Raw genomic sequence first — 25,760 nt, 5'->3', positions numbered from 1 at the left:
ACCTGCCTCTAGCTCCTGAGTGCTTTGTCTTTTGGTTTTTTGTTTGTTTGTTTTGGTTTTTTTGTTTTGTTTCCCTTAAGCTTCTTTGAATCTGACAGCATTAGTATATGGGTGTGGACATGGGACATTCAGAAAATGGTTTAAATAGTAGTGGTTTCCCGCTTTGGACCTGTGATCTCCAACCACTAGCTCTCAGGGTTTCTGTATTCAGCATGAGTTGTTGCCTGTGGATCAGACCTGGGATCCACTCAGAAAGAAATTGATCACCCTATAATATTCATGCCACTATTCTAGCAATAATGTGATTGTGCCAGGTTGTTATTTGAGATCACTAATCTGAAAGTCCAGGCCAGGTCTCATTGGGTGGTGTGTGCTCAGTGGCAAGCAAGCCCCAGGCTCTCATCTGTTTCCATATCCCAGTCCTGGGGTTATAAGTGTGTGCTCCGTATCTGGCTACCCAGTATTTCATGATAAATCAAATTTTATCTTGATGTTTATTTTACTGAACTGTTTCTCACAGGGCTATGGCATTTCCTCCGTGCCATCTACTTCCAATTCCAAACCCATAAAGGAAAATAGTAATGCTGCCATCATCAAAAGATTTAACCAGCACAGCGCCATGGTCCTGGCTGCGGGGCTCAGGAAACAGTTAAGTACACTTGGAGACACTGTCACTGATCTTTCAGGGTAGCCAGGTGAGGCGGTAGAGGTGTGTTCAATTCCGTGGTTTTTAACATGAGCTTGTTTTCCATTTGTTTTTAAGACAAGCACAAAATGGACAGAATGGTGAGCCCAGCAGCATGGATGGAAATTCCGGAGATGCAGACTGCTTTCAGCCAGCAGTCAAAAGGGTATGGGCATCAAGTTAGGCCATTTGGGGATTGCATTTCTCTGGGTATAACGTATCTAAATTCTTTATATTGTTTTATTTTCTAAGGCTGGTTTTGATTTTAACCAAGACGTCAGCTAACTTTCCATTGACTCAATTCTGATCAATACTTTTTATTCAGTTTTTCCTTCCATATATATGTATATCTAGTATGTGCATGACTATGTTTTCTGAGGAAATTTTTTCAGCAAAGAAAGTTAATTGGTCCTCCCCATTAAACTGGTATTTCGATGTTAAAAACATCTTACTAAAAAGTCATTTGAGACAATGAGGAATTGTGATAAAAGTAGCTACTTGCTTATTATTTCATTTCTTTCTAAGTCCCTTCTCCTTTACAGAAAGGATACTTACTTAGAGGCCAGTCAAGCAGTACAAAGTGTTTAAAGGTTTATACTCTTTCACTTTTATACATTTATGGAAAAGATGGGCGTAGTGTACAAAGATTTAGGTAGAAATACTTATCACAGGACTGCAGTTGAGACAAAAGCAACAGTTTGGTGTCTGTGGCGTATGTATACTAATAAGTGAGGTCTGTGTGCATAGACCTTATAACTTTGTAACTTGGTTAGAATTAATGGGGCTGGGGGATAGCTTAGTGGTGAAGAGCTTACTGAAGATTCACAGGGTGCTGGCTAATTCCCCAACACCAGAATAAATAAATAATAAATAAATAAATAAAATTGTAGAGAGGAATAAGAACATATAAATGAGTACCATCTCTCAGTTACTGGTTTTTTGATAGCTTTATCAGGTTTGAAACACATTTTCAGATAGATATAGTAGGATATGTATGGCCCAATTCAAAATAGTGTTTATATTGCTTTGAAAAGAGCTCATAGCACCAAATATGGTAGTATACACCCATAATCCCAGCCTTTAGCAAACTGATAAAGGAGGGTCAAAAGTCTATACATCATACTACATATCGCTGGCGTACTTTTTTTTTTTTTTTTTTAAGCCAGGTATGGTGGTGCATGGCTTTAATCCCAACACTCGGGAGGCAAAGGCAGGTGGATCTCAAAGTTTGAGACCCACCTGGTCTGCAGCCAGGGCTACACAAAGAAACCCTATCTCTGGGGTGATGGGGAGAGCCTGGTTTGACCAGGATGTAGGAAAAAGTACTTCATGTTCATTATCAGTGAGAACACTGGCTTAGCCGTTTCTGGAAGGCTTCTTTTTTCATGCTTTGTGAAGTTTAGTTTTTAGTCACTTTCTGACAAAATTAAAAATACCATGTCAATAATTGTAGGCCAAGTTACAGGAGTCCATTGAATATGAAGATCTGGGAAACAACAATTCCGTGAAAACGATCGCACTGAATCTCAAGAAGTCAGACAGGTCAGTTTGGCTGATGGAAGGGAGACACTCATGCAGTAGTTTGTTTTGTGAGCTGGGTATGATCGTATGTACTGTGACCTCAGCGGGCGGGCGGACTGAAGAAGTAGGATCGATGCAAGGGTATCTGTCGGCTGTGCAGTAAATTGAAGGCCAGCCTGGGCTGATCTCACCCGGCACTCCAGTTCCAAGGGATCCAATCTACTCCTTCCCTTTTATCACAACCAGGCACAAATACAGTACATAGACGAACATGCACAACTATAAAATGGATAATTTTTTAAATTTTACTTGTACCTGGAATGCATCCTAAATGATTAAAGCCAAGAAAATTAATTTTTTAAGGGATTTATTATATATATACAGTTCTGCCTTTATGCCAGATCTCATCATAGATGGTTGTGAGCCACCATGTGGTTGATGGGAATTGAACTCACAACCTCTGGAAGAGCAGCCAGTGCTCTTAACCACTGAGCCATCTCTCCAGTCCCCGAGAACTAATTTTTATTACACTTACTAGTATGTGTGCATGTATACAAAAGTGTGGAAGTCACAGCAGCTTGAGATCTTTTCCCTTTTCCCACTAGTTTCTCAGCTTAGGTATCTGGCATGTTCCTTTACCCTGGGAGCCACTTTACAAGCTCAGATTATAAGGGCTGGAGAGATGGCTCAGCAGTGAAAAGTGCATGTTCTTACAGAGGACCCCAGCTTGATTCCCAACACCCACATCAGGTAACTCACAACCACCTACAACTCCATCTCCAGGAGATCCACTCCACCACCTTTGGCCTCTACAGGCACATACCTACCCACCACCACATGACTAAAAATAACAATTCTTAAAACAGAGTAATAACAAGCCGGGCGTTGGTGGCACACGCCTTTAATCCCAGCACTCGGGAGGCAGAGGCAGGTGGATCTCTGAGTTCGAGGCCTTCCTGGTCTACAAGAACTAGTTCCAGGACAACCTCCAAATCAATACAGAGAAACCCTGTCTTAAAAACCAAAAAAAGAAAAAAAGAGTAATAACATTTTAAATTTCCTTAAATGTAGTGTCATTTTTTGCCATGAGGTAATGTTTTATTGATGCTAAAATATTTGAAAGACTGACTGTTTATTTCTCCTGTGTTAACCTCCAGATATTATCATGGTCCTACTCCAATTCAGTCACTACAGTATGCAACAAGTCAGGACATTATTAATTCTTTTCAAAGTATTAGACAAGAAATGGAAGCTTATACACCCAAGTTAACTCAGGTAGGTTTAAAGGCCAGAATTCTTGTAGTGCTCCATGAGGTTATGAGCTTAGCGGGAGTGAACTGTGTAATGGAACAAACGTTTGTTTGTTTTTCTTTCTACTGGGTTGCATAAGGCATTTTCATACAAATTTATAACACAAGCTAAATTGCATGTGTCTGTAAAACCAGGACCCGTAGATTGGGAAACTGAGAGGCAATGTAGTTGCATAACTCCAAGGACAGCCTGGGGAGTCAGTTCTCTCCACCATGTGTGTCCTGGGCATTAAACTCAGGTTTGTCAAGCTTGCCAGCAAGCACTTCTGCAAACTGAGTTGTTTGTTTTAAGGTTTATTTATTATTAATGCAGTGTTGGGCGTGCATTGCCTGCAGGCCAGAAGAGGGCACCTTAAAGATGGCTGTGAGCCATCATGTGGGTGCTGGGACTTGAACTCAGGACCTGTAGAAGAGCAGTCAGTGCTCTTAACCTCTGAGCCATCTCTCCAGCTCCCAAACTGAACCATCTTGTTGGCACTTATGTAATATTGTCAGTCCATAGTTGGATATAGAAAACTAAAATACAAAAAAATCAAAATTGTGGAGGCCAAAGAGATAGTTAAGAAGTTCAGAGACTACTAATATATGCTACTCTTGTTTCAAAGAACCCACAGCCACTTGTAATGCAGAGAGAGAACGCGCACACAAACACAAAGTAGTAGTACAAACAATGTTTTTCAGAGGTTCTGTTAAGGGATCTACTGTATTCCTGCCAGATGGGTTTCCTGCACAGACCATTTCTAGCCTCAAAAAAAAGTGTTTCACTCTGGTTGCTATGCATAATGTATTTGCATAGGGATAGAAACACTGTTGAGGCAGACCTGATTCATGACTTTCAGGTTCTCTCAAGCAGTGCTGCTAGTAGCACCATCACAGCCCTGTCACCTGGAGGAGCACTTATGCAGGGAGGAGCGCAGCAAGCCGTAAACCGTAAGTCCTGGCCCCTTCTCCCTTTCTTCCTGCTTAAGTTAGTACTAAGGAGCTGGAAGGTTGTGCTGCTTGCTTCTTTGCTTTTTCTTTGTTCTTAGTTACTGTTGGGTAATTTCTTTATTGGGGTGGGGTGTTTGTCTGAATGCCATGGCACATGTGGAGATCAGTTCTCTGTGCCATGCAGGTTCTTAGTAAGTGCTTTATCCACTGAGCCACCTCACCAGCACTCTGTTGGCTTTCCTTTAAAGACTGGAATATTTGCTGAGCATAAGCGGGTTTGTGGGAGTGTGTTTGGGGATGACGACCCAGACCTGAGCTCGGTGCTCAGCACCTGGAGTGGTCGTGTTTAGGATTGTGGAAATAGCTGTTGCCTTAGGGCCCTCTTCTTCCTTCTGCAGAGATGGTGCCAAATGATATTCAGTCTGAATTGAAACACTTATACGTGGCTGTTGGAGAACTTCTGCGTCATTTCTGGTCCTGTTTTCCTGTTAATACACCATTCCTAGAAGAAAAGGTTAGAAATGATTGTAAATACAGCCAGCTACTCTAGTAATGACTGTGTGCCAGGTAATTACCATGTGCCAGGATAGTATAGTATAACTGTTAGACTCAATACCCATTTCATAGATTAGGAGACTGAGTCATAGCAGATACATAACTCAGAGCATAATTTGGAACACCGTACATCCAGACCATAAGTAATTGGAGAGCAGAGACTCAGCACAAGTCACTGTTTATTTGGTACTTTCGTTATTGACCAAAATTAAAAATAAAGACTGGTAACGAATAGTACTGGGTTGGATTTTTTTTTTTGTACTGCTAGGGTTAATTCCAGAGACTTATGCATGCTACACAAGTGCTTTACCACTATTAAAAGGCAATTAACAAATAATATTTGTTGCTATGGGCGGTGGTAGCACACACCTTTAGTCCCAGCACTTAAGAGGCAGAGGCAGGTGGATCTCTGTGAGTTCGAGACCAGCCTGGTCTACAGAGTGAGTTCCAGGACAACCAAGGCTACACTGAGAAACCCTGTCTCAAAAAGCAAAAGGGGGGGAGGGGGAGAAAGTTGCAGAGGATCTGAGTTTGTTTCCCAACACCTATGGTAGCTCACAACCATCTATTCCAGTTCCAGTAGATGCCCTCCTAGTGAGGGCACCAGGCAAAACACTCTAAAAGTCACTTAAGAGATGAGGTGAGTAAACATTAAGGAAATTAAAATGTATATAAATATTTAGCTAGAGGAATGAATGTTCTAGTGCCACTATGTAAGATTGAAGAGTGAAATGGCTCTAATGTCTACCAGAAGGGGATTTGGCTAAGAAAGTACATAGTTTGTTTGTACATTCAAACATTGTGTGGCCATTTAAAACAGTGATTCTGAAGCCAGCTAAGGTAGCACCTTTGATCCCAGCACTCAAGAGGCAGAGGATGGCAGATCTACCAGTTCAAGGCCAGCCTGGTCTACAAAGAGTCCAAGACAGCCAGGGCTGTTTGTTACACAGAGATTGAAACAAGTATTAAATGAATGAAAGGTGTTCACATTAAGTAAAGAGAAATTTTAAAATAGTATGAACTGCTTCTCTGCATATGTTTACGCACGCATGGCTGAATATGTGGAATATGAATTACAGGCATCACTGTTAAAGATAATTGAGTTTCTCCATAATCCATTGTTTCTCGTTTGTAGGTGGTGAAAATGAAGAGTAACTTGGAACGGTTCCAAGTCACAAAGCTCTGCCCATTCCAAGAGAAGATTCGGAGGCAGTATTTAAGCACAAATGTAAGCCCAAACTTTCTGCCTCTTCGTATTGAACGGTGAAATTAACTTTGCTTTCACATGAATGGCTGCATTGTTCTTTTCTTTGCTCAGTATACTATTTTTAATTTTAAAATATGCTGTATATTAAAAAAAAAAGAGTATATAAAATACATGGACCTAAACTAGCCTGAACTACATAGTAAGAGACCAGATAATGGAAATACTGAGTACACCATCCAGTTGTACAGCAGTGTCTCCCACCAGCATTTAAAAGGATCGTCCCAACAGGTGATGGTAGCATAGTCTTTATCCCCAGCACTTGGGAGGCAGAGGCAGCTGGATCTCTGTGAGTTCCAGGGCTACACAGAGAAACCCAGTCTCAAAAAAACAAAAACAAAGAATTATCCCAATGTTTTCTTTGTTTTTATTTTACATAGTTGCGAAGGCGGGGCAGAAGTATTTGTATGCCATACTCAGAAGACAACTTTCAGAGTCTGGTCTCTCTAGACTAAGTGGAATATAGGGATCAAACTCCCATTTGTTAGGCTTGACTCCAAGTGCCTTTCTTTACCCACCAAGCCCTCCGAATTTTCTTGATAGATTTACTAAGTATATACTCCTAAAAAATCTGTTACTAATTTTGAGAACCTGATTAGCATTCACAAATGTGCCAGTGAAGGACAGGCAAACTAAATTGTTGATGACAGGAAGCTGAACTGTCACTGAATGGTGCTTTACAGCGGTGCAGGCCAGTGACTGGGCAGATTGTTTTGCACAAGCTCTTTAGCATTGTTTCTAAGCAAAAATAGAGCAAATGTAGAAGAGATTCCTTCAAGGGATACTGGTTGGTGAGAAATAGTAAATGCAAACATAACCTCCAGCATTTCAATAACTGGGCTGATCAGAAACAGGGTTTTGCAGACTCTTCATCACTTGTTATTTTTCCCGGGAAGCTTTGAGTGTCCCCACAGGCTAAACACACTAAGCATGGTCTTTGCCCTCTGCTGCCTCAGCTGATTCTGTTGCAGCACTGTGTGAGGATTCTTAGGCCATGTGTAGCCACATGGTAGGATGTGGAACAGATCTCTCTGGTACCGTAAAGCCACTGCTACCTGTGGAACCAGAAAAGGAATTGTTACATTTTCCAGACAGAGATAATGACACCTCTCCTTCCCTATAAAATGGGACTCTAGAGGCAGCGGATGCTGAAGATTGAATCTGCACATCCTAGGCAAGCACGCTCCTCTGCCTTGCATTTCAAACTGGGGTGGAGACATGCTAAAGTCTCTATTTTAGATCAGAGTCACTGACTTCTAAAAGAGCTAGAACCCCAAGTCTACCCTTCCTCCTAGAATGATAAAACTAACCATGTGAACATTCACACCTTTACAGAAACACATTCCAAGGCTTTCTAACCTCAAGAGTTAGTATGATCTTTGACTTGACTTGTTAGATCCATGGAGGCAAAACTCTTCAAAGGAGTATAAAGACAGGCCTGTGAGCCTGCACTCAGACAAAGGCCAGCCTGAGCCTCCCATGGTGAGACCACCTTTCAGGAAAAACAATGTTGCTACTGCCATCCTGGCCTTTCTTTAGCTGACCATAGAAATCAACTTTGTTTGACTCATTGCGCATAAGAAGGAAGCCTGCAGTGGAGTGATAGCTCCCACATGTTGGTGCTGCTTAATGGCCAGGTGTACATGACCCAGACAGAGCAGGTGACTGTCTAGACACTCACTGTACCTACCGCCTCTCTTGTGCACACGTGTGTGGTTGCACCTGTGTTGAGGGCTTGTACAGCACCTTGTTGACTGAGATGTGCTGGGTTTGGGTGTGAAGCTTCAGCTTCCCTGACTGCTCACTCGAGTGTCTCCCTGTGACTTTCAGCTGGTAAGTCACATAGAAGAGATGCTGCAGACAGCCTACAACAAGCTTCACTCGTGGCAATCACGTCGTCTGATGAGGAAGACGTGAAGCATCCTTGGTGCTCACAGGGTTTGTGGGTGGAGAAACTGGCCTGCAGTGACTCTGGAACCCGGCTGAGGACAAGCAGATGCTTACACCGGGCACATCTGCTGCATGCCCACTCCCAGAGCCAAAAGAAGGAAGGGACGGATTCACCTAACTCTGGGGAGGCAGACTAAGGCAGAACCAAAATGAGCTAAGTTGCAAATATATATGTATGTGTACATGTACATGTATTTAAAGACTGTTTACAGCAGTTACTCAGAAACTGCTTTTGATTCACGTTAAGCTGCTTTCAAAAATTAAAAGAAAAAATAATTTTAAAAAAATACTTAAAGGGTGCATTGATTAAAAAAAAAACATTTTTGTTTTCTGGGTAAATTTTTTCTCTTAAGTTTATGCACAGGGTAACCCTAAGTATTCCTCCTCCATCCCTCACCAGGACCCTCAAATATTACTGAGTTGTACTTGTCCCTTACATCAGCACATTAAAGAGAGTACTTTACATAAGGCTAAGGGAGGCTGTAGCTCAGCCATCAGGAAACAGTTGTCAGAAGACGTCATTGGTCCTGCGTTTCCTACGGAAATAAATATTGCACTGAAGTGTGCTCTCGGCCCCAAGTGAAAGGCATCCTCGTGCCGGATGTTGTCAGGCGACAGTGATGCTGCATGTATTTCTTGGGTGCAAATGTATATTGCTGATAATTTTTTAAAGATGGCATGTGCTTTGAAAAGAAGAAATTGCATTTTTAAGAGTTTAAAAATCTTACAAGTGAGAAATATAAGAATTGCTATTTTCACCTGTTTAGAAGAAATAAAGGAAGTTTCTCATACCTGCTCTTCTTGGTGTCTTGAGTGCTGCTGTCCTGGCTAGATGGTAATTACTGCAGAGTCACAGAAGAGTCTAAATGTGACACTGACATAGGTAGCACCTGTGTTGTTTCCAAAGTCCATGCCACCTCCTGCCTCTGCAGACTGCTGTAGATACTTGTATTAAACACTGTACAAAAGCAACATCTCCACAGGTGCTGTGCCCCTTTAACTGGACACTGCTGTGGTTTCTTGTTCTGAGAGAGCTTATTTTTTTCTTTTGAGTCAAGGTCTTGTCCTAGTTATTCTGGAATTCACCATATAGACCCGGCCAGCCTGCTGAGGTTAAAGGGGTGTGCCACCACTGCCTGGCTCCACACTGATTATTCATTTTTGTTGTTGTCTCAAGAGGGTTTCTCTGTGTATCCCTCACTATCCTGAAATTCACTCTGTAGACCAGGCTGGCCTTGAACTCAGAGATCCACCTGCCTCTGCCTCCTGAGTGCTAGGATTAAAGTACTGTGCCACCTTGCCTGGATCATCACACTGGTAAGCGTAGGCTCTGAACCGGTAAATGGAAGAGAGGCCTCATCATTTCATCCCTTTACAGAGTGCTTTTCTGCCATGTTACTAACACAGTTACTCAGAGTAATAGCCATAAAGCAAATAAGGAAAAACATTTGAAATGAGGAAGATGTCTGTTGGGAAAGGCAGGCATAAGCAAACCAGTGGAGTGTTAAGAGGAAATGATATTGCAGTGGGTGTGGTGGTGCACACCTTTAATAGCAGCACTCTGGGGGCAGAAACAGATGAGCTCTTAAATTCAAGGCCAACCTGGTCTACATCAAGAGTTCCAGAAGCGGGGGGCTACACAGTAAAATTGTCTTAAGGAAATTTAAAAGAAAAAAAAATGAAATGATACACATAAAGGAGCTTGAGGAAGAACAGACAAGTTTAGCAAATTGGAATAAACACCATTAAAAATTTTTTGCCATTTATTTCTGTAATCCCAGCAATCAAGGTGGAAACTGGACCTTCCAGAGACCCATGGCAGTCTGAGCTACAAAGTAAAACCTATAACATTCCAGCTAAGCCTGGGGGTTAAGGCGTTATGAAGGAAATCATTTGTTCTAGGGAGGAGCATGCTGAAGGTTTCAAAGACTCCCAACTTCAAGAGGAACAAGGAAAATATGTTAAAATTGGAGATTTGGGCATAGTTAGCCTGTAAAGGATGGGTGGGGGTTGGGGCTAATTGTTCTGTTTGAAATGGTCTTGCTATATACTTAGGCTAATCTGGACCTCTGTGTAGATGAGGTGGCCTGGAATTTGCAGTGTCTCTCTGCTACCAGACCTAGCTTAGAAACATGGCTTTATTCTAATTGTAAAGGGCTCTGTATGCCCAAGCAAGAGATCCGTGCCCCATGTGTTAGGCATGGCAGAACGGGAAGGGAAGGTTTGAGGATGAAGTTGCTTCTATGGGTTGGCTGTGATTTAGATCAAAGGCCTGACAGATGAGGAAGCCAGAACCTTCCATGCTTTGGAGTAATTGGGACTCGAAAGATGAGAGGGGCGGAGCCCTATCGGCAGAGCAGGAGAGGACACCTTCAGGGGCTGGGTGTGCAGCTTAGTTGTCTAGCATCTGACACAGCAGAGACCCTAGATTCAGTTCCCGGTACCACCGCAGCCATGGTGGTGCCCTGTTATATGAGGGGGCAGGAGCAAGGATAGAATGACCAGTGTGGTGGTCTTGAGAGAGTTCCAGGACAGCCAGGGCTGTCTCAAAGGAAAAGAAAAGGGACCACTAGTATCACCCCACTCTCCAAATTCTGGCAGACAGAGGTAACGGCCATATCTCACTCCCTTTTCAAACAGCCGGTAAGGCAGAGGGTACTCAAGATTGCTCTACAGATTAGAACAGATTTGGAGTTTAGAGGGCTGGAAAGATGGCTCAATGGTTAGGAACACTGCTGCTCTAGCAGAGGGATCAAGTTGGATTCCCAGAAGCCACATAGTAGCTCAAACTGTTCATTACTCCAGTTCCAGGGTGTCTCTTGGGCACCAGCATGCACAAGGCAGCACACTTAATACAGGAACATGCATACAACGTAAAAATATAAGATATAGAGAATAAACATAATATAGAAATAGTCTTAACTTTTAGGTTGGGATTTACCCTGAACTGCAGAGCCTTCTCCAGTCACTTGGAAATGAAGTATCCGACAGAGCAGTCATCCCCAAGCTCAGGCTGTCACACTCTCTTTTCATTTGGCCATCCTGCTGTGGCCTTGGCTCTGGTTCTATTCTCTGCAGAGCTCGCTCCGTGGCCACCTGGTGGTAGAGCCCATGAGCTGCAAGTTGGAATAGTTTGGAAAGCATGTCTTGCCTTCTGCAAAGAAGCTGACAGAGTTAACTAAGGTCAGTAGGGTTAGTCATACTATGTGACCTCGTGATATTTCCTTTGGTCTGAAACTATACAACATAGGAAGCTCAAAAGGTGATGGGTGGCTGGTTACCCGGGAAGTACCTTCCTGTGCTGCCTAGACCAGAGCCAGATGGAAAGCTGCCTGTTTTAAACTTAGAACTGTCTCCAGTGTCTGGACTTGCCTGGGATTCCTCAGGGTTACCTCTGCCCTTTCCCAGTTTAACTTGTTCAAGACTCAGCTGTTCGAGGTCTAGAGGCCAGGGCAGTCTTAGTTATTTTCAGCCCTTAAAGTGCCCAGAGCTGGGACATTGCCTTAACCTGATTAAGGAGCGATTAGCCTTATGTGTGTAATCCTCCTCCGTGTTTGGATGGGTATTAAAGTCCCGGGAGAACCTGGGAACCTTGTCATCTGGTGTTCTCAAACTATAGGTTAAGACCCAGCCCCTTGCCAGGCAGGGTGACATACTTGTGACTGTAGCACTAGGGAGGCAGAAGCTGACGGACCACTGCAAGTTTCGGGCCAGCCTAGCCTCTGTCACATAAGCTCTGAGCCGCCCAGGGCTATGTGGGAATACCTGGTCTTTAAAGATAGGGGCTCCTCCCACCTCCCATGCAATACAACATGAATTTCCTCTCCAGCCACTTGACCACCATGCTTGGGAGTGGCTGAAGTTGAAAATACAGATAAATGCTGTATTATTACTAACCTGTTGTCACAGAAAAGAAAAAAAAAATAGCACACTTGCAAATTTAAGTCCTAATGCACCAATTAGAGTTATAAGCAAATCGGAACAAGGCTCGCCTGCCTGCTGGTGATAGCCAGGAAGTGGGTACTTTCCATGGACTTGCCTTCTCGTGTGCCCCTCTGTAGTAACTGAGTAAGGAGCCACCGTGAAATGCCTATTACTGCCCAGTGATGACCACTTAAAAGCCCTTAATTTCAGCACTCAGGAGGCAGAGACAGGCAGACCTCCCAGTCTGCTCTCCTGAGTGAGTTCTAGGACAGCCAGGGCTGCATAGAGAAACCCTGTTAAAGGTGCCAGGTGTTGTACACGCTTGTAATCCCAGCACTAGGCAGAAGGGGGTCAGGAGTTCAATGCCATCCTCTCTGTGCTGGCTAGTTCTTAATGTCAACCCGACACAAGCCAGCTTCGTTTTTGAAAAGGGAACCTCAAGCGAGGAAACGCTCCTGCCATATTGGCCTGTGAGCAATCTGTGATGAATTTTCTTTATTGATGGTGGAGGGCCCAGCTCACTGTGGGCGGGCCACAGAAGGACTGTATGGACGCAGGTTGAGCAAGCCAGTAAGCAACACTCCGTGGCACCCACAGGTAGAGCAAGTACTTAATTTGATGGTGCTCTCGGTTCTTCATTTGTAAAAATGGGCATGATAGCATGACTCAGATTTATTGTGAAGATTAAATGAACTAATAAACATTAGTGCCTGTGCCCAAGCGAGAGGTCCACAAGCGGCCTGTTGTTTATTAAAACGTTATCACCGACCATCTCCAGGCTGCAGGCCAAAGCTCATTAGCTCTACCTGGCATGATTCAGCTTTGGTGGGGAGATAACTTTTTTTAGCAAAGCTATAAATGTGCGTGGTTTAAATGGTCAAAGGGGACAAAAGGCACATGAGGAAACATCGTGTCTGCCGACCTCTTGTCCCCCACCCCTTACCTGTCTGTCAGGCCGCCCTGCCTTCTCTATTCCGCTTACCCATCCCCTGACTCTGATGGCAGCTAGCCTGGTCCTGTTTTTAAACCACACTCCCTTTCTCCTCGTGCTCACTAGCTCAGTGTTGTTTGTTTGTTTGTTTGTTTTTTGAGACATGGTTTCTCTGTGTAGCTTTGGAGCCTGTCTGGGACTCGCTCTGTAGACCAGGCTGGCCTCGAACTCACAGAGATCCTCCTGCCTCTGCCTCCCGAGTGCTGGGATTAAAGGCATGCACCACCACCGCCTGGCTAGCCCAAGATTTTGTTTTGTTTTGTTTTTTTAAGATTTTATTTATTTATTATGCATACAGTGTTCTAGAGAACACTAGATCTTATAGATGGTTGTGAGCCACCATGTGGTTGCTGGGAATTTGAACTCAAGACCTCTGGAAGAGCAGCTTAACCTCTGAGCCATCTCTCCAGTCCTAGCCCAGTGTTTCCTAAAGCTTGTTTAGCACGATTCAGTATTAAGAATAATAAATGCAGCTGGGCCATGGTGGCACACACCTTTAATCCCAGCACTCAGGAGGGAGAAGCAGGCGAATTTCTGAGTTTGAGACCAGCGTGGTCTACAGAGCCAGTTCCAAAACAGCCAAGGCTACACAGAGAAAACCTGCCTTGAAAAAAAAAATAGTAAACACAAATGAATGTGGTTCTTTTTTAAATTATTTTTATTAGAGCTGGAGAGATGACGACTCCGTAGTTAAGAGTACTGACTACTCTTCCAAAAGACCGGGTTCGATTCCCACATGGTCACTCACACTCACTACTGCCTATACCTACAGTTCCAGCGGATCCAGTGCCCTCACACAGACATAAGTGTAGGCGAAACACCAATGCACACAAAATAAAAATAATTGAACCATTTTAAAAATTACTTTTCTTTTACTTATTTTGGAAGGGACACAGACATGTCACAGCCAAACATACGGAAGTCAGAAGGCAACTTGTGAGAGCTGATCTGTCCTTCTAGCAGAAGAATCCAGAAATCGAATTCAGTCAGGTTTCAAGCTTGGTGACAAGCTCCTTTACGCACTGAGCCGTCTTGCTGGTCTTGAATGTGCGTGGTTTTAATACAGACGTGTATCATGGGAGGGTGTGGTTAGCATGCACAAGTCTGGCTCAGTCTCCTACATGCACATCATAGTTACAGATTTCAACTCTAGGTTTTGTTTTTATTTTAATATTTTTGTTTTTTTCAGGACAGGGTTTCTCCGTGGAACAGTTCCGGCTGTCCTGGAACTCACTCTGTAGACCAGGCTGGCCTCGAACTCTCACAGATCCACCTGCCTCTGTTTATCTCCTGAGTGCTACAATGAAAGACACGGGCCATCCATCACACCTGGCTTTCAACTCTAGTAAATAAATAAATAAATAACGGGCCTGGAGAGACGGCTCAGTGGTTAAGAGCACTGGCTGTTCTCCCAGAGGTCCTGAGTTCAATTCCCAGCACCACATGGTGGCTCACAACCATCTGTAATGAGGTCTGGTGCCCTCTTCTGGTGTGCAGGGATTCATGTAGGCAGAATGCTGTTTACATAATAAATAAATAAAACTCTTTAAAAAAAAAAAAAAGTACAAGCATCGGGGCATGGGATGTGTACGCCTTTGATCCCAGCCTGGAGAGGGAAACACAAAAAACAAAGAAAGCCAAGCGCATCCTATGTTTGTATTCTGCTGAGGCAGACTGCAAATAAAATAGTCACTCTAAAGAAAAGTGTTAGACACGCGTGTTAAGCACGCATGTAGGTGCTTTCGGGAACAGCAAGCCGTATGATCAGAACAGACTTCGAAGCACATCTGTAGCCTCAGGCCTGGGCCTTTCCTAGTCCTTTGCATCGGATGAAACCTTTGAGGACGGCAGGGCCAGCCTCCCCAGCAGCTAGTTCTAGGCACCTCGTTCTGAGACCCTGACAAGCAGGCTGAGGAGCTGAGGATACAGGAGTAGCTGGTAATTGACGATCAGCTGGAGGATTGGTTCTCAGCCTCAGGGACAGCAGCTGCCACACCCGGAGTCAAGCCACCCCTGACTAGGCAGCAACAGGTGCTGGGCAATGGTGTCAAAGGTCTCGAGCGAGCTCTGAGTGTGGGCTCCTGAGAGCCATCTGAGGAGTGCGTTCAACATTCCAGGAAAGCCAAAAAGGATTAGACTAACATCGAACGCTTACTAGCTGCTGAGTCTTCACATTTAAGCCTCGCAGCTGCCGCTCTCATTCAGTGCTGACCCTACAAAACCAAGCAACGTGACACATTCTCTCAGGGAATGGCAGAGCCAGGGGTCCGACACAGAACTTCCTCAGTCCAGAGTATGAAGGGAGCCAGAGACGTGTCCCTCGCTCTCCTCGCTGCGTGGACAGAGTATGACTGTCATTCTAATCAGAGGTGATTGCACGCACAACCTCTTCTGCGGAAATAAATGCCTTGCTCAATCCTTGAGAGTGGCAGACACCAGCCAGTGTGTGGCAATAGCCATAAACATTCATGATAACTCATGCATTTACATCATCGATAGATTAGAGATGCCATTAAAAAAAAAAAAAAAAAAAGGAAACAGGAAGCCCCTCCCTCAGCTAGCCCAAACCAGTACTATAGGACTCTAGTACCGCTGCAGTTCCTCCTTGGCGGGGGGAGGGGAGGGGGGGGGGGCGGGGGGGCGGGGCAGGCTCTGGGGACAGCCTTCCCCTGAGCAAGCAACTGGAACAAACCTTGGTGCAGGTCCAAGAACTCTGAGCTTTGCAGAGGTGGAAAATTGCCAGCCTGAGCTACATAGTAGCAGATTCTAAGACAGCCTAGGCTACAGAGTAAGATTTGCCCCTTAAGTAAATAAATAATGAATGACTAAAATCCATAACCTCACTGGTAATCCCAAGTAGATAACCTTTAGAAAGGTGAGCACTCGTAACCCCCAATCCATTTCCTACAGGAATCACCCTGCACGAGGTCTGGGTTTCCCTTAAATGTAACCAGGTCAGACACGGAGATGGACACCTTCAATTCCCGAACCTGGGATCTCTGTGATTTCAAAGTAAGCCGGATCTACATAGTGAGTTCCAGGCCAGCCAAAGCCACGGGGTGAGACCTTGTCTCAACCTCCACCCCTCCCAGCCCTGCGCCTCCATCGCCCCGGGCCCTGGGTTCTGCATCCCGCACCCGGTCCTGAGCGTGAAGCAGCAGCCTTGCTGAAAGGAGCTGTCCCTGATGGCCACTTGGGCCTCCGCAGCTGTCCCTCCAGTCAGCCTCATTGATTTTTCTGCTAGGTTAGATTTCTGAGAGGCTCTTCAGTGAGGCCTGGTTGTTCACGGGGGAGCTGGGAAGAGGTGTTGTCTCTGCTGGGAGTTTTGTTTCTTTACCTTTATGGGGTTTTGGTTTGGCTTTTTTTTTTTTTTCTCCTCATTGTTGGTTTGTTCTTTTGAGGCAGTCTCATAGAACCCAGACTAGCTCAGACTCTCTGTGTAGCTAAGAATGACCTCTACCTCCTGCCCCCAAGTCCTCAGTGCTGGAGTTACAGCTGTGAGCTCTCCAGTTTGTGTGCTGCTGAGGGATTGAAACTCGGCCTTGTGTATGCTCGCTCTGAGCTACATCTACTGCTCTGTCCCCACTGTTATTAGAGGCCTGATCTCCACAGAGGACACACACCAAGATCACACGGATTTCATGTAAAGCCTGGCTTTGTCACTACCTAAAATTCTAATTCTGTAAAACAGGGTGACATTCCCTACTGAACAGAATAAATGCAAGACATGAATTATGTAATGTGTTTTAAAGGGTTGTTGCATATAAATGTCCAATAAGTGTGAGGGATTATTATTTAAACTCTTTTTTATTTTTATTTATTTTTTGAGGCAGGGTTTCTCTGTGTAACAGCTCTAGCTGTCCTGGAAGTCACTCTGTAGACCAGGCTGGCCTTGAACTCACAGAGATCTGCCTGTCTCTCCCTTCCAAGTGCTGGGATGAAAGGCATGTTCCTCCATGCCTGGCAAAACTCTTTTCTTAATTTTTATTTAATCTATTGTGTGTCCATGCTTGTGGATGTGCAGAGGTCAGAGGATGCTTGTGGATGTGCAGAGGTCAGAGGGTAACTTTTGTTTGCTTTTTGAAGATGTTTATTTTCCTGTGTGTATGGCTGTTTTGTCTGCAGGTGTATCTATCTGTACACCGTGTACGTGCACTGCCCACAGAGATCAGAAAGAGAACGTTTGATCTCTTGGAATGTAACTCACTTAAGACAGGCATGAGCCACCATGTGAGTGCTGGGAATCAAACCTGGATCCTTTTTGTAAGAACAGCCAGTGCCCTTGGGGACCCCTTGCTCCTGCAACCTTGTGGGAGCTGCTCTGGGAATCAAACTGGGAATCAAGAACTCTGTTCTTGGAGCAAGTCCTATACCCACTAAGCTGTCTTGCTGGCCCTGTTGTTGCAGTTCTTAACAAAGGATGGGCCCGTGAGGTTTGTGATCCTACTATGAAGTGAACTCCTGGAAGGAAGCTGTTTCTGAGAGACTGATAGCAATGCAGTACTTGGAATGCTGCTGGCCCAGAGGTTAGGACGGCCATTCCTGGTCCACCTCTGTGTCAGAACTAACACTCCGAGACTTACAGATAGCTTCCACAATTCAGAAAGCATCTCAGGCCTAGAGGAAAAACTGCCCAATTTCTCTGTACCTGCCTCTCTGGTAAACCACCAGTGAATTTTAAACTTGCCTTGGTTTATGATTTTAATTGTTCTGTAAGACTATACAACTTCTAGCCAGGTAGGGGTGGCACAGGCTTTAACCCCAGCACTCGGGAGGCAGAGATATGTGGATCTCTGTGAGTTTGAAGCCAGCCTGGTCTACAGAGTGAGTTCCAGAGGACAGCCAGGATTGTTTCACAGAGAAACCCTGTCTCAAAAAACCAAACCAAACCAAACAAACAAAAACAGAAAGAAAAAAAAAAAACTATAAAACTTCATGAAACTACTTCCATGTTGGAACATCAAACTTAGGATAACCTTAATATGTGTTCTGAGGCTACGGCTACTCAAAAAATGGCTACAGAATAAACTGTCTCTTATTCCCCTTAAGATGAGCTGTGGTTTTTGTATCAACGGAGTAAGAACAATCAAAAATAATTTAAAGCCTCCTCTAGTGCTTTCTGAGAGCGGGGAGGTTCACAGCTTGAGCCTTTAATCAGGGTTTGGGGTACCCAGGCAGGCAGGCAGGAGGCCGGAAGCAGGGAGAGCGTGAGCCTACATCTTAGCATCAATACCCTTTGATGAGAAGGTGTGAGAAATCCCATCTGCAGTGTCCCAGTAGGCGCCAATAGCTTAGACCAGGAGGACCAAGGTAATGCAATGGTTAGAGTCTTACATTGGGAGGCGGAGGCAGGAGGGTCGGGAGTCTGAGGACAGCAAAACCTTGTCTCAAAAAAAATAAATAAATAAAATGCACAAATAAAATAAAAGTAATCCAAAACAGCTCAAACCCATGGTTTTCACTACAGAGAGAAGCCCCATTCTTCCGAGACCCCTCCTCCTCTGAGATAATTCCCCCCAGCCCATTATTATGTCAATTAACGGCCCTAGAGACCCAAATCCTCCCCGCCGCGGTTCTCTCTAGTCTCTAACCCTGCTTTCTGCATCAAAGACGCCCCAAAAGCAAGTCAAACAACGACCCAGCTCCCACTGCGGGAGTGGGGAAGGAGCTGAGGAGGAGCGGAAGCAGGAGCCGTGACTGTACAGTGAACTGATGGAAAATGTTCAGGCCTTCTGCCTCCTCCGAAGCTGGAAGCCAAGGACACCGGCACCAGGGCCAGAAGGAATCCGGGCTCCTCGAGCTCCTATTTGGCTGTGCTCCCCCTTTTCACCCCCACTCCCTCGAGGAGTTGACCTGCCAAGCAGGGTGCGCATTGGTCTGGCTTGACACGCCCCACCCTCTCCCCCCCAACAGCCCCTGCTCCCTGCTGACTCTCCCTCCCTCCTCCCCTGCTGACCACTCTCTCACTCCAGACTCTTTAATTCCACACTCATTAGCAGGCCAGCTGAGAATCTGGCACAATCTACAGCCCGGGGGGGCCTTTCGATAGAATGGAGATGGGAAAATTCCCAAACGTGGCCTAAGTCTTGCAGACCATCTTCTGTCATCCCCATTCCATGTCCAGGGAGCAAAGTCTAAAGCCAACTAACAGAGTGGAACTTTAACTTTCACCCATTGCCCTGAAAAAAAGGCTTAAACACTGCAGCCTGTGTGTAGCCTACCAAGAGAAATCAATCAGTTGGGCCAACTCCAAGAAAACAGGCAGCTGCTAACCTTCCCCGTTTCAAACCTTCCTCAAACAGCTCTGAGGTCTTCAAGGCAACCCGGTTGAGTAGGCTCCTTAAACACTGGTCATGTGTTGGTAGGGTGTGTGGGCCCGGGGCCATGACCAATTTGGGGGTCTACAAGGAAGAAAGTGCTTGATCCAGGCAGGATGGCAAGGAGCTGTGAGCCTTAGTTGCCATGGAGATGCTGGCTCAGCTCGGGTCCATCTGCAGCCTCTTTAAGAAAAGCAGGAGGAGGGACTTGGTGCTCCAGAGCTAGCTCAGTTTGCATCCAGTGGACCCGGGGAGGTAACTTGTAGGCCTGCAGCCTTAAAGGCTGGGGTGTGGCCTCCTGTAGAGCAAATCCTCAATGCCCAGTTGCCACCCCCGCCACTAAGCAAGGGCTGCTACAGGAGACCAGATACAGTGGAAAAACCCAGAAGCCAGAGGCTGGCAGCAGAGCCACACCCTAAGGCCAGGGAGAAGCCCAGGCTTGCAGATACACAAGAAAAGCCCAAGCTCGAGTCTGAGAGTCTGACCTCCGAGCCAGACAAGAACACCTCACTTCCCTTCTGCTCCCCCCCGCCCACCAATTAATAATGTCCTCTCTGGGGGCCCAGTGACGCAGAGCCACATGTCGCTCTGATTCAGTAAGTACAGGCGTGTCCAGCCTGTGAGGACCTCTGGATGCAGAGTCTGTCTCATGACTCTGCAGCTGGAGATGAGCGTGGGCCTTCAGATACGCTTGGTGGCAGCCTGATGCTACAAGTGTTTGCACCGTAGGCAGGGGTTGGCCTTGTAACCACGTGGGTTACAAGATTAAGGAGATGCCAAGAGAAGGAGGCTGAGTAGATGACCTCAAAGTACCCTTGTGGCCTGGTGAGCTGCCTGTGCCTTCCTGCCACCGCCCCGGGTGATTCTGTTGGGCAGGACCGGGGTCACCTTTGCCCTGGGATATCTAGAGAGCAAAGGGCGACTGTTTTCCCTACGGTCCTCCCGGGCTGCGAGGCAGGAGAGTCCAGGAAGTAACACTGGTCAAGGAAAGCTAATATAGATGTCTGAAACGCACGGGGTGTTTCCAGGTTGTGTGATCTGAAGCCGTTGAGTACTTTGTGCTTTGGCAATGTTTTCAGTAAAATGTTGACATGGAGTTCTGGTTTCAGAAGGTCTCTGAGTTGGGGTTAAGATGCTTTGACAGTGGATCGGGGGAGGAGGGGGGTGGCTCTGGATGTGAGGCAGCTGCCTCCAGACACACACAAAGACCTGTGACGCATCACCAGCACCACCTAAACTAGGCCAGATAGTGCGCATCTGCAGTCCTAGCACTTCCAATGGGGAGGTCACTCATGGTTCCATAAGTGAGTTCAAGGCCAGCCTGGGATAAATGAGCCCCTGTCTCAATACAAAGCGTACGTAAATGAGACTGTGTGGGGAACGACACCATCATAGCTACACACAAGGAAAGGACACCGGGAACCTAGTGTGACTACAGGCAGTGCCTTCTTCACAGCCTGACAGCCCTACCGCAGCCACAGGTCTCTGCTGTAGGCATCAGGGGCTTCCTAAGGCTTCAAAGCAGAGCCAGGGCCCCTTGGCCCCTAATAAAAAAAAAGGTTAGACTGCCTTCTAGGGCAGGAGATCTCTGAGCATGCTCAAGGGACAGGGCCCAGAGCCTCACCCTGCCTCTTGCCAGCTAGAACCTGCTTTCTGAGATGTGACCACATAAGTGTTGTGTAAACAGTTTAAAGGGAAAGCAGCCAGCATCCTCATAGCTCAGTCCTTGTCCCCTCCCCTTTCAGCCCCAGGAAATGACAAGTAGACCTCTCTAGGACTGCATTCATGCTGTTAATTGGATTGGTTTCACCCGGTATGTCTCAACACTTTGCCCTTGTTTCTTGGAGCCAAGACTCAGAATTATAGTTCTCCATTTGGTAGAAGAAGGTTTAAAACCGTCTGTACAGAGTCCAGAGAATGATAGGTTCTTACCAGAAATCTCTCCCATCCCCACCCCCACCCCCACCCAGCCCAGCTGGCCTCAGATTCATGGCAACGCTCCGGTTGCCTTTGAACTCCTGATCCTCTCGACTCCGTCTCCCAACTGCTGGGATTATGCATATGCACTACCACACGCTGGCCTCCCAGCACCCGCCCCCACCCGGCCAGGGTCCCTTCAGCAAACTGCTCACAGCACTCATCTTTGTTAAGCCATGTCACCCAACGGTTCAGAAGGAAAGACTGTCAGCATTCCTGACTCTCCCTGCCATATTTTGCTGGTGACGGGTGGGATTTGGGACTCTCTGCATCACTGACCTGAGCTTGATGTGACAGTCTTTATCTATGGGGGGGAGGGGCTGCTGATGGGATACCCCCATTCTCCCTGGAAGAGCAGATAGAACACAGCTGTCCCTTCTCCCCACAAGTAAGACGGGGGTGGAGGGGAATGGGGTTCCTGAGATGGACTCTCTTAGGGAGCCTCAGAGAGAGTGAAGCAGAGTCCGAGTCCCAATAGGCACTAGTCACCCCTGGCCTAGAAGAGCTGAGGGGGAGGCTTTAGGATCCTAGGAGGCATCCAGACCCCAGGAGGTGGCCCCAGGAAAGCCTGAGAAGCTTGGGTGGAGTCATCATCTGAGGGCTGGATGGGCTGGGGACTGGGGGAGGGGCGTGTGACACAAAGTAGTTTCTCAAGCCAGGTGCCACTGTCTCACTAGAGAGAAAGAGAGGAAACCTCTACTTTGGCGCCTACACAGCACTGTCCAGCGTTCAAGGACAGAGGCAGATGAGGTCCTCTGCATCTTGGGCCCTGCATCTCAGGAAAGCCATCGGCCTTGCGGTCATGGACAAGGTGACAACATGCAGACTGGCCGTGAGTGTTCAGAGGGGCTGTGGGGTGTGGAGGGGGGCTGCGTGTCAGGGAAATGTGTGGCTACACATCAATAGATGTGGCTACAGGCCTTAGAGCTGCTCACGCGTCCTATCCACGTGCCGGGTACAGTCACCAAACAAGGCACCCTCCTTTCCATCTTGCCTTCACCCTGTCCTTCCCACTCTTTAGAAACTTCCAGTGACTTCCGACCACCAAAACCCGAGCAGAAGAAACACATTGATGTCTCAGCCTGAGACTGAAGGCTAAAGATGTCCCCGCGTGCCTTGCATCTCTCGGTCTCCTCCGCATTCCTTCATTTCTTTGTCTCTGTTTTCTCAATGCCTAATCTGCTCCCTGAAATCTTTTCCTCACCCAAGCTCCGTCCGATGCTGCCTCTTCCAGGAAGCCTTCTCCGGTTTCTTTGCTCAGATGACTAGCTGGTGCTGTCTCCTCTGAATGCAGAGTCGTTAACTTCTTTGTGGCAGTGTGACACTATTTTATTTTTGCTTCGGCAGCCTTTGATTGCTTGTTTTATAGACCAAATCTACAGCCCAGGCCAGCCTTGAGCTCACTATGTTTCTGTGAGCCTTCAGTTTCTGATCATCCTGCCTCTACCTCCCAAGTGCGGGGGATCACAGGTATGCCTTGGGTTTTAACTACTGAGCCTAAACTAATCTTCCCGGCTTCTGTTCCTCACGAGAAGCTGGAACTGCGAGTATGTACCCCAGATATACAAAATAGAATTTGTTAAACAGAAACTGTCTGTGCCCGGGCTCTGGAGGTGAACGCGGGGAGGCTCGGAGGTGAACTCGGGGAGGCTCGGAGTGTAGTGAGAAAGAGAGAGATGATCAGACACCAGTGAATTTAATGCAGAGTTCAAGGAAGAGCACTTGGTCTCTGGCCACACGACGTGGGCCCAGGAAGGCAGGTCTGGTGGCAAGGGACAGGGCACTCAGGTAGCAGGAACTGCCTGGGTGGAAGGCTGGAAACGGGGAGATACACGTGTGGGGAGTGGAGCAGTACGCGATACACTTGAGGGATGTGGGAAGTGGCCCCTGAAACTGGCAAACAGGAAGCACAAAGGAAAATAGGAGACGGGGTCGGAGAGGGCTATAGGTCCAGCAAGATGGAGGACCTGGTATGCAGCCCAAGACTTTTATCCTGGAGGCAATGGGGAGCCCCTGGATGCTCTCAAGGACTCATGGGATTCCAAACGACAGTGGAACTATGACACAACCCTGTTTTGGGCGGGCCACATCCTTTGAGTGGGCCTATTTTAGGAAGTACCTTACAGCGCATGCTGGGTACCAAGCATTCTTTGAGCCCAGACTGGGCCTGAGTCAAAGATTTCTTCATAGATTTTTTTTTTTTCCCCTTTAAAGAGACTGTACCCAACGAACATGGCCGGGGCTCAGAAATGTGCTCTTCACTGTGGCAGGCTTTCTGAGCCATTGTAATGGGTTGTGTGGCATAGAGGATCTGCTGTGTGGGTCACATCAGTCACATTTCTCTGATGGGGGATGGATGTCCTTCTGAAGGCTGTGACAGGCAAGCGGAAGCAACCGCAGAGTGCATAGGTTCATCGTGAGGACTTGGTCACATGACTGTGGAGGCTGAGAAGTTCTACCATCTGCCACCTCCAAGCTGGTGGCGGAAGGTCCTGCCTGTCCAGATCTGAAAATCAGAACCAAGATAGTATCAGTCCAGTGTGAGTGCAGAAAAGGACAGCATCAAAGAGGAAGCAGGGAGACATCCACAGCTCCTGTGTGGCTTCTGGCCTCACTGGTTTGAGCCCCCTTGCTCCATGCAGGGTTTTGTGAGCATAGGACCTTGTAGAGAGAAAGACAGGCCTGGGCCCGTGAATGCCGGATTAAAGTCCTGGCTGAAATCGTTTAGAAACTGCAGTGTCTTGGCAAAGTCGGTACTCTCTGAGTGCTGGTTTTCCCATCTGGAAAATGGGAATGACCTTGTCTACCCCAAAGAGAGTGAAGACAAGCGTAGGGAACACCCACCATCAGCCCCTTGCAAGCGCCATTTGTCGTGTTCATCCTGGAGTCAGAAAGTGGCCAGTGTGCCTGGAGGAGGGAGGCTGTGCTTTGGCGGGGGGGGGGGGGGGGGGGGGGCGTTGTCTGGCGTCCTGATGGAGAGGAATAGAACCCGCCTGAGGCAGCTCCACAGGGCTCTGTTGAGACTCCCTCAGCCACATCCCACTCTTGGGGTTCTGTCAGTCCACTCCTTCCAAACACTCTTAGCAAGCTGCCAGGTCCCATCCTTGACTGAATAAGGACATTGTCCCACAGACCTAGAGACCTGAGACATTGTTGAAAGCTGCCCTGTCCCCAGTTACCCTGGGACAATCTGTGCCCCCACCCCTTGGCTGTACGTGTGGTCTCTGGACATCCAACCGTATCTGGAAAATTGTTATGATTAGCTAAACAGACATCCTGCTTTTCTGGAACAGGGGTGAATTTTCCCTTTGCAGCCAAGAAATCCACAAGTATAGGTCTTTCTGGAGTCTGGCCCTGAGTTGCTATTAATAAAGAGTACTGAGAGGAAATAGGCCTATCTGTATTCCAGAAGAGGAGCAGAACTCTACCCTCTTAACTTCAATGGGGTCGCTGAAGGGTGTAGCGACCAAAGTGTGTGTGTGGGGGGGTGAGAAGACAGAGTCCCCACTCTGTCGGTATATGGATGGCTCTAAGGGAAAAAACAATACCCCTCTCAGAGTACCCCTGGGGACAGGCGTGTGTGCACGTGTGTGTTTTATGCACACATATAAAGCAATTTCCTAGCAGATGAGCCTGGGCTGGGCATCCTATAACTCAGCTCACATTCTCCTTGGGGCACTGTACTCCACAGGTTAACAGCTCAATATCATGAGGTCCCAGCCTGAGACCAGAATCACAAGTAATTACGAGACACGTCCCCCTCCTCCAGGTGTCCTGACCACTGGCGTGGATTGGCCTTAGAATTCACAGACGCAATATTACTGTATATTTTAAAAGTTGAATTTTGTTTCTCTTGTTCTGACTTTTTAAAATTAATTTTAATTAATTGTATATAGGAGAGGGAGGCTTCCTGGAGGCCAGAAAAGGATGTTGGATCCCCTGATCTGGAGTTACAAGCTTTTGTGGTCTTAATGGCAGAGTCATCTCTCCAGGCACAATTGTTGTGTCTTTTTAAGTTTTTATTTCTTTTGTTCTCTGCTGAGGGTAAAGGCCAGGCCTTTATTCACGCAAGGCAAGTGTCCTGACCTTGACCACTCTGTTTATTATGAAAGACACCACAATTGGATAGATGTGCACCAGATGTAAGACATGTAGAGGGCAAGTATGGGCTTGTGAGTTTCATCCTTTCTGGGAGTTGCTGCCCGCTGCAGCTCCAGCTCGCCCAGAACCCTTCCAATCTTGTTCAAGACTTTAATGGATGTGAATCTGCAGCGAACACCTCTCTTCCTGGGAGGCTGGTGAGCAGGGCTGAAAGCCACTATTCCCTAAGGAAATT

At 46.7% G+C, this 25,760-nt stretch overlaps 1 protein-coding gene across 1 annotated transcript in view; it reads left to right on the top strand.

Annotated features, from left to right (window-relative positions):
• Gtf2h1 (general transcription factor IIH subunit 1) overlaps positions 1-9,006 on the top strand; it is a 28,582-nt gene extending 19,576 nt beyond the window's left edge. Inside the window, exons 8-15 of the mRNA XM_051174128.1 lie at positions 521-648; positions 764-851; positions 2,139-2,227; positions 3,364-3,481; positions 4,356-4,446; positions 4,845-4,960; positions 6,137-6,229; positions 8,096-9,006. Coding sequence (XP_051030085.1) covers positions 521-648; positions 764-851; positions 2,139-2,227; positions 3,364-3,481; positions 4,356-4,446; positions 4,845-4,960; positions 6,137-6,229; positions 8,096-8,182 — 810 coding nt within the window. The 3' untranslated portion in view covers positions 8,183-9,006. The remainder of the gene's footprint in view (positions 1-520; positions 649-763; positions 852-2,138; positions 2,228-3,363; positions 3,482-4,355; positions 4,447-4,844; positions 4,961-6,136; positions 6,230-8,095) is intronic.
• Positions 9,007-25,760: the final 16,754 nt, after the last annotated feature.

Source organism: Phodopus roborovskii, unplaced genomic scaffold (assembly GCF_943737965.1).
Source record: "Phodopus roborovskii unplaced genomic scaffold, PHOROB, whole genome shotgun sequence".
NCBI classification, from domain to species: domain Eukaryota; kingdom Metazoa; phylum Chordata; class Mammalia; order Rodentia; family Cricetidae; genus Phodopus; species Phodopus roborovskii.
Note: the sequence above shows the minus strand (reverse complement) of the source record. Positions and strands in the feature narration are given on the sequence as shown.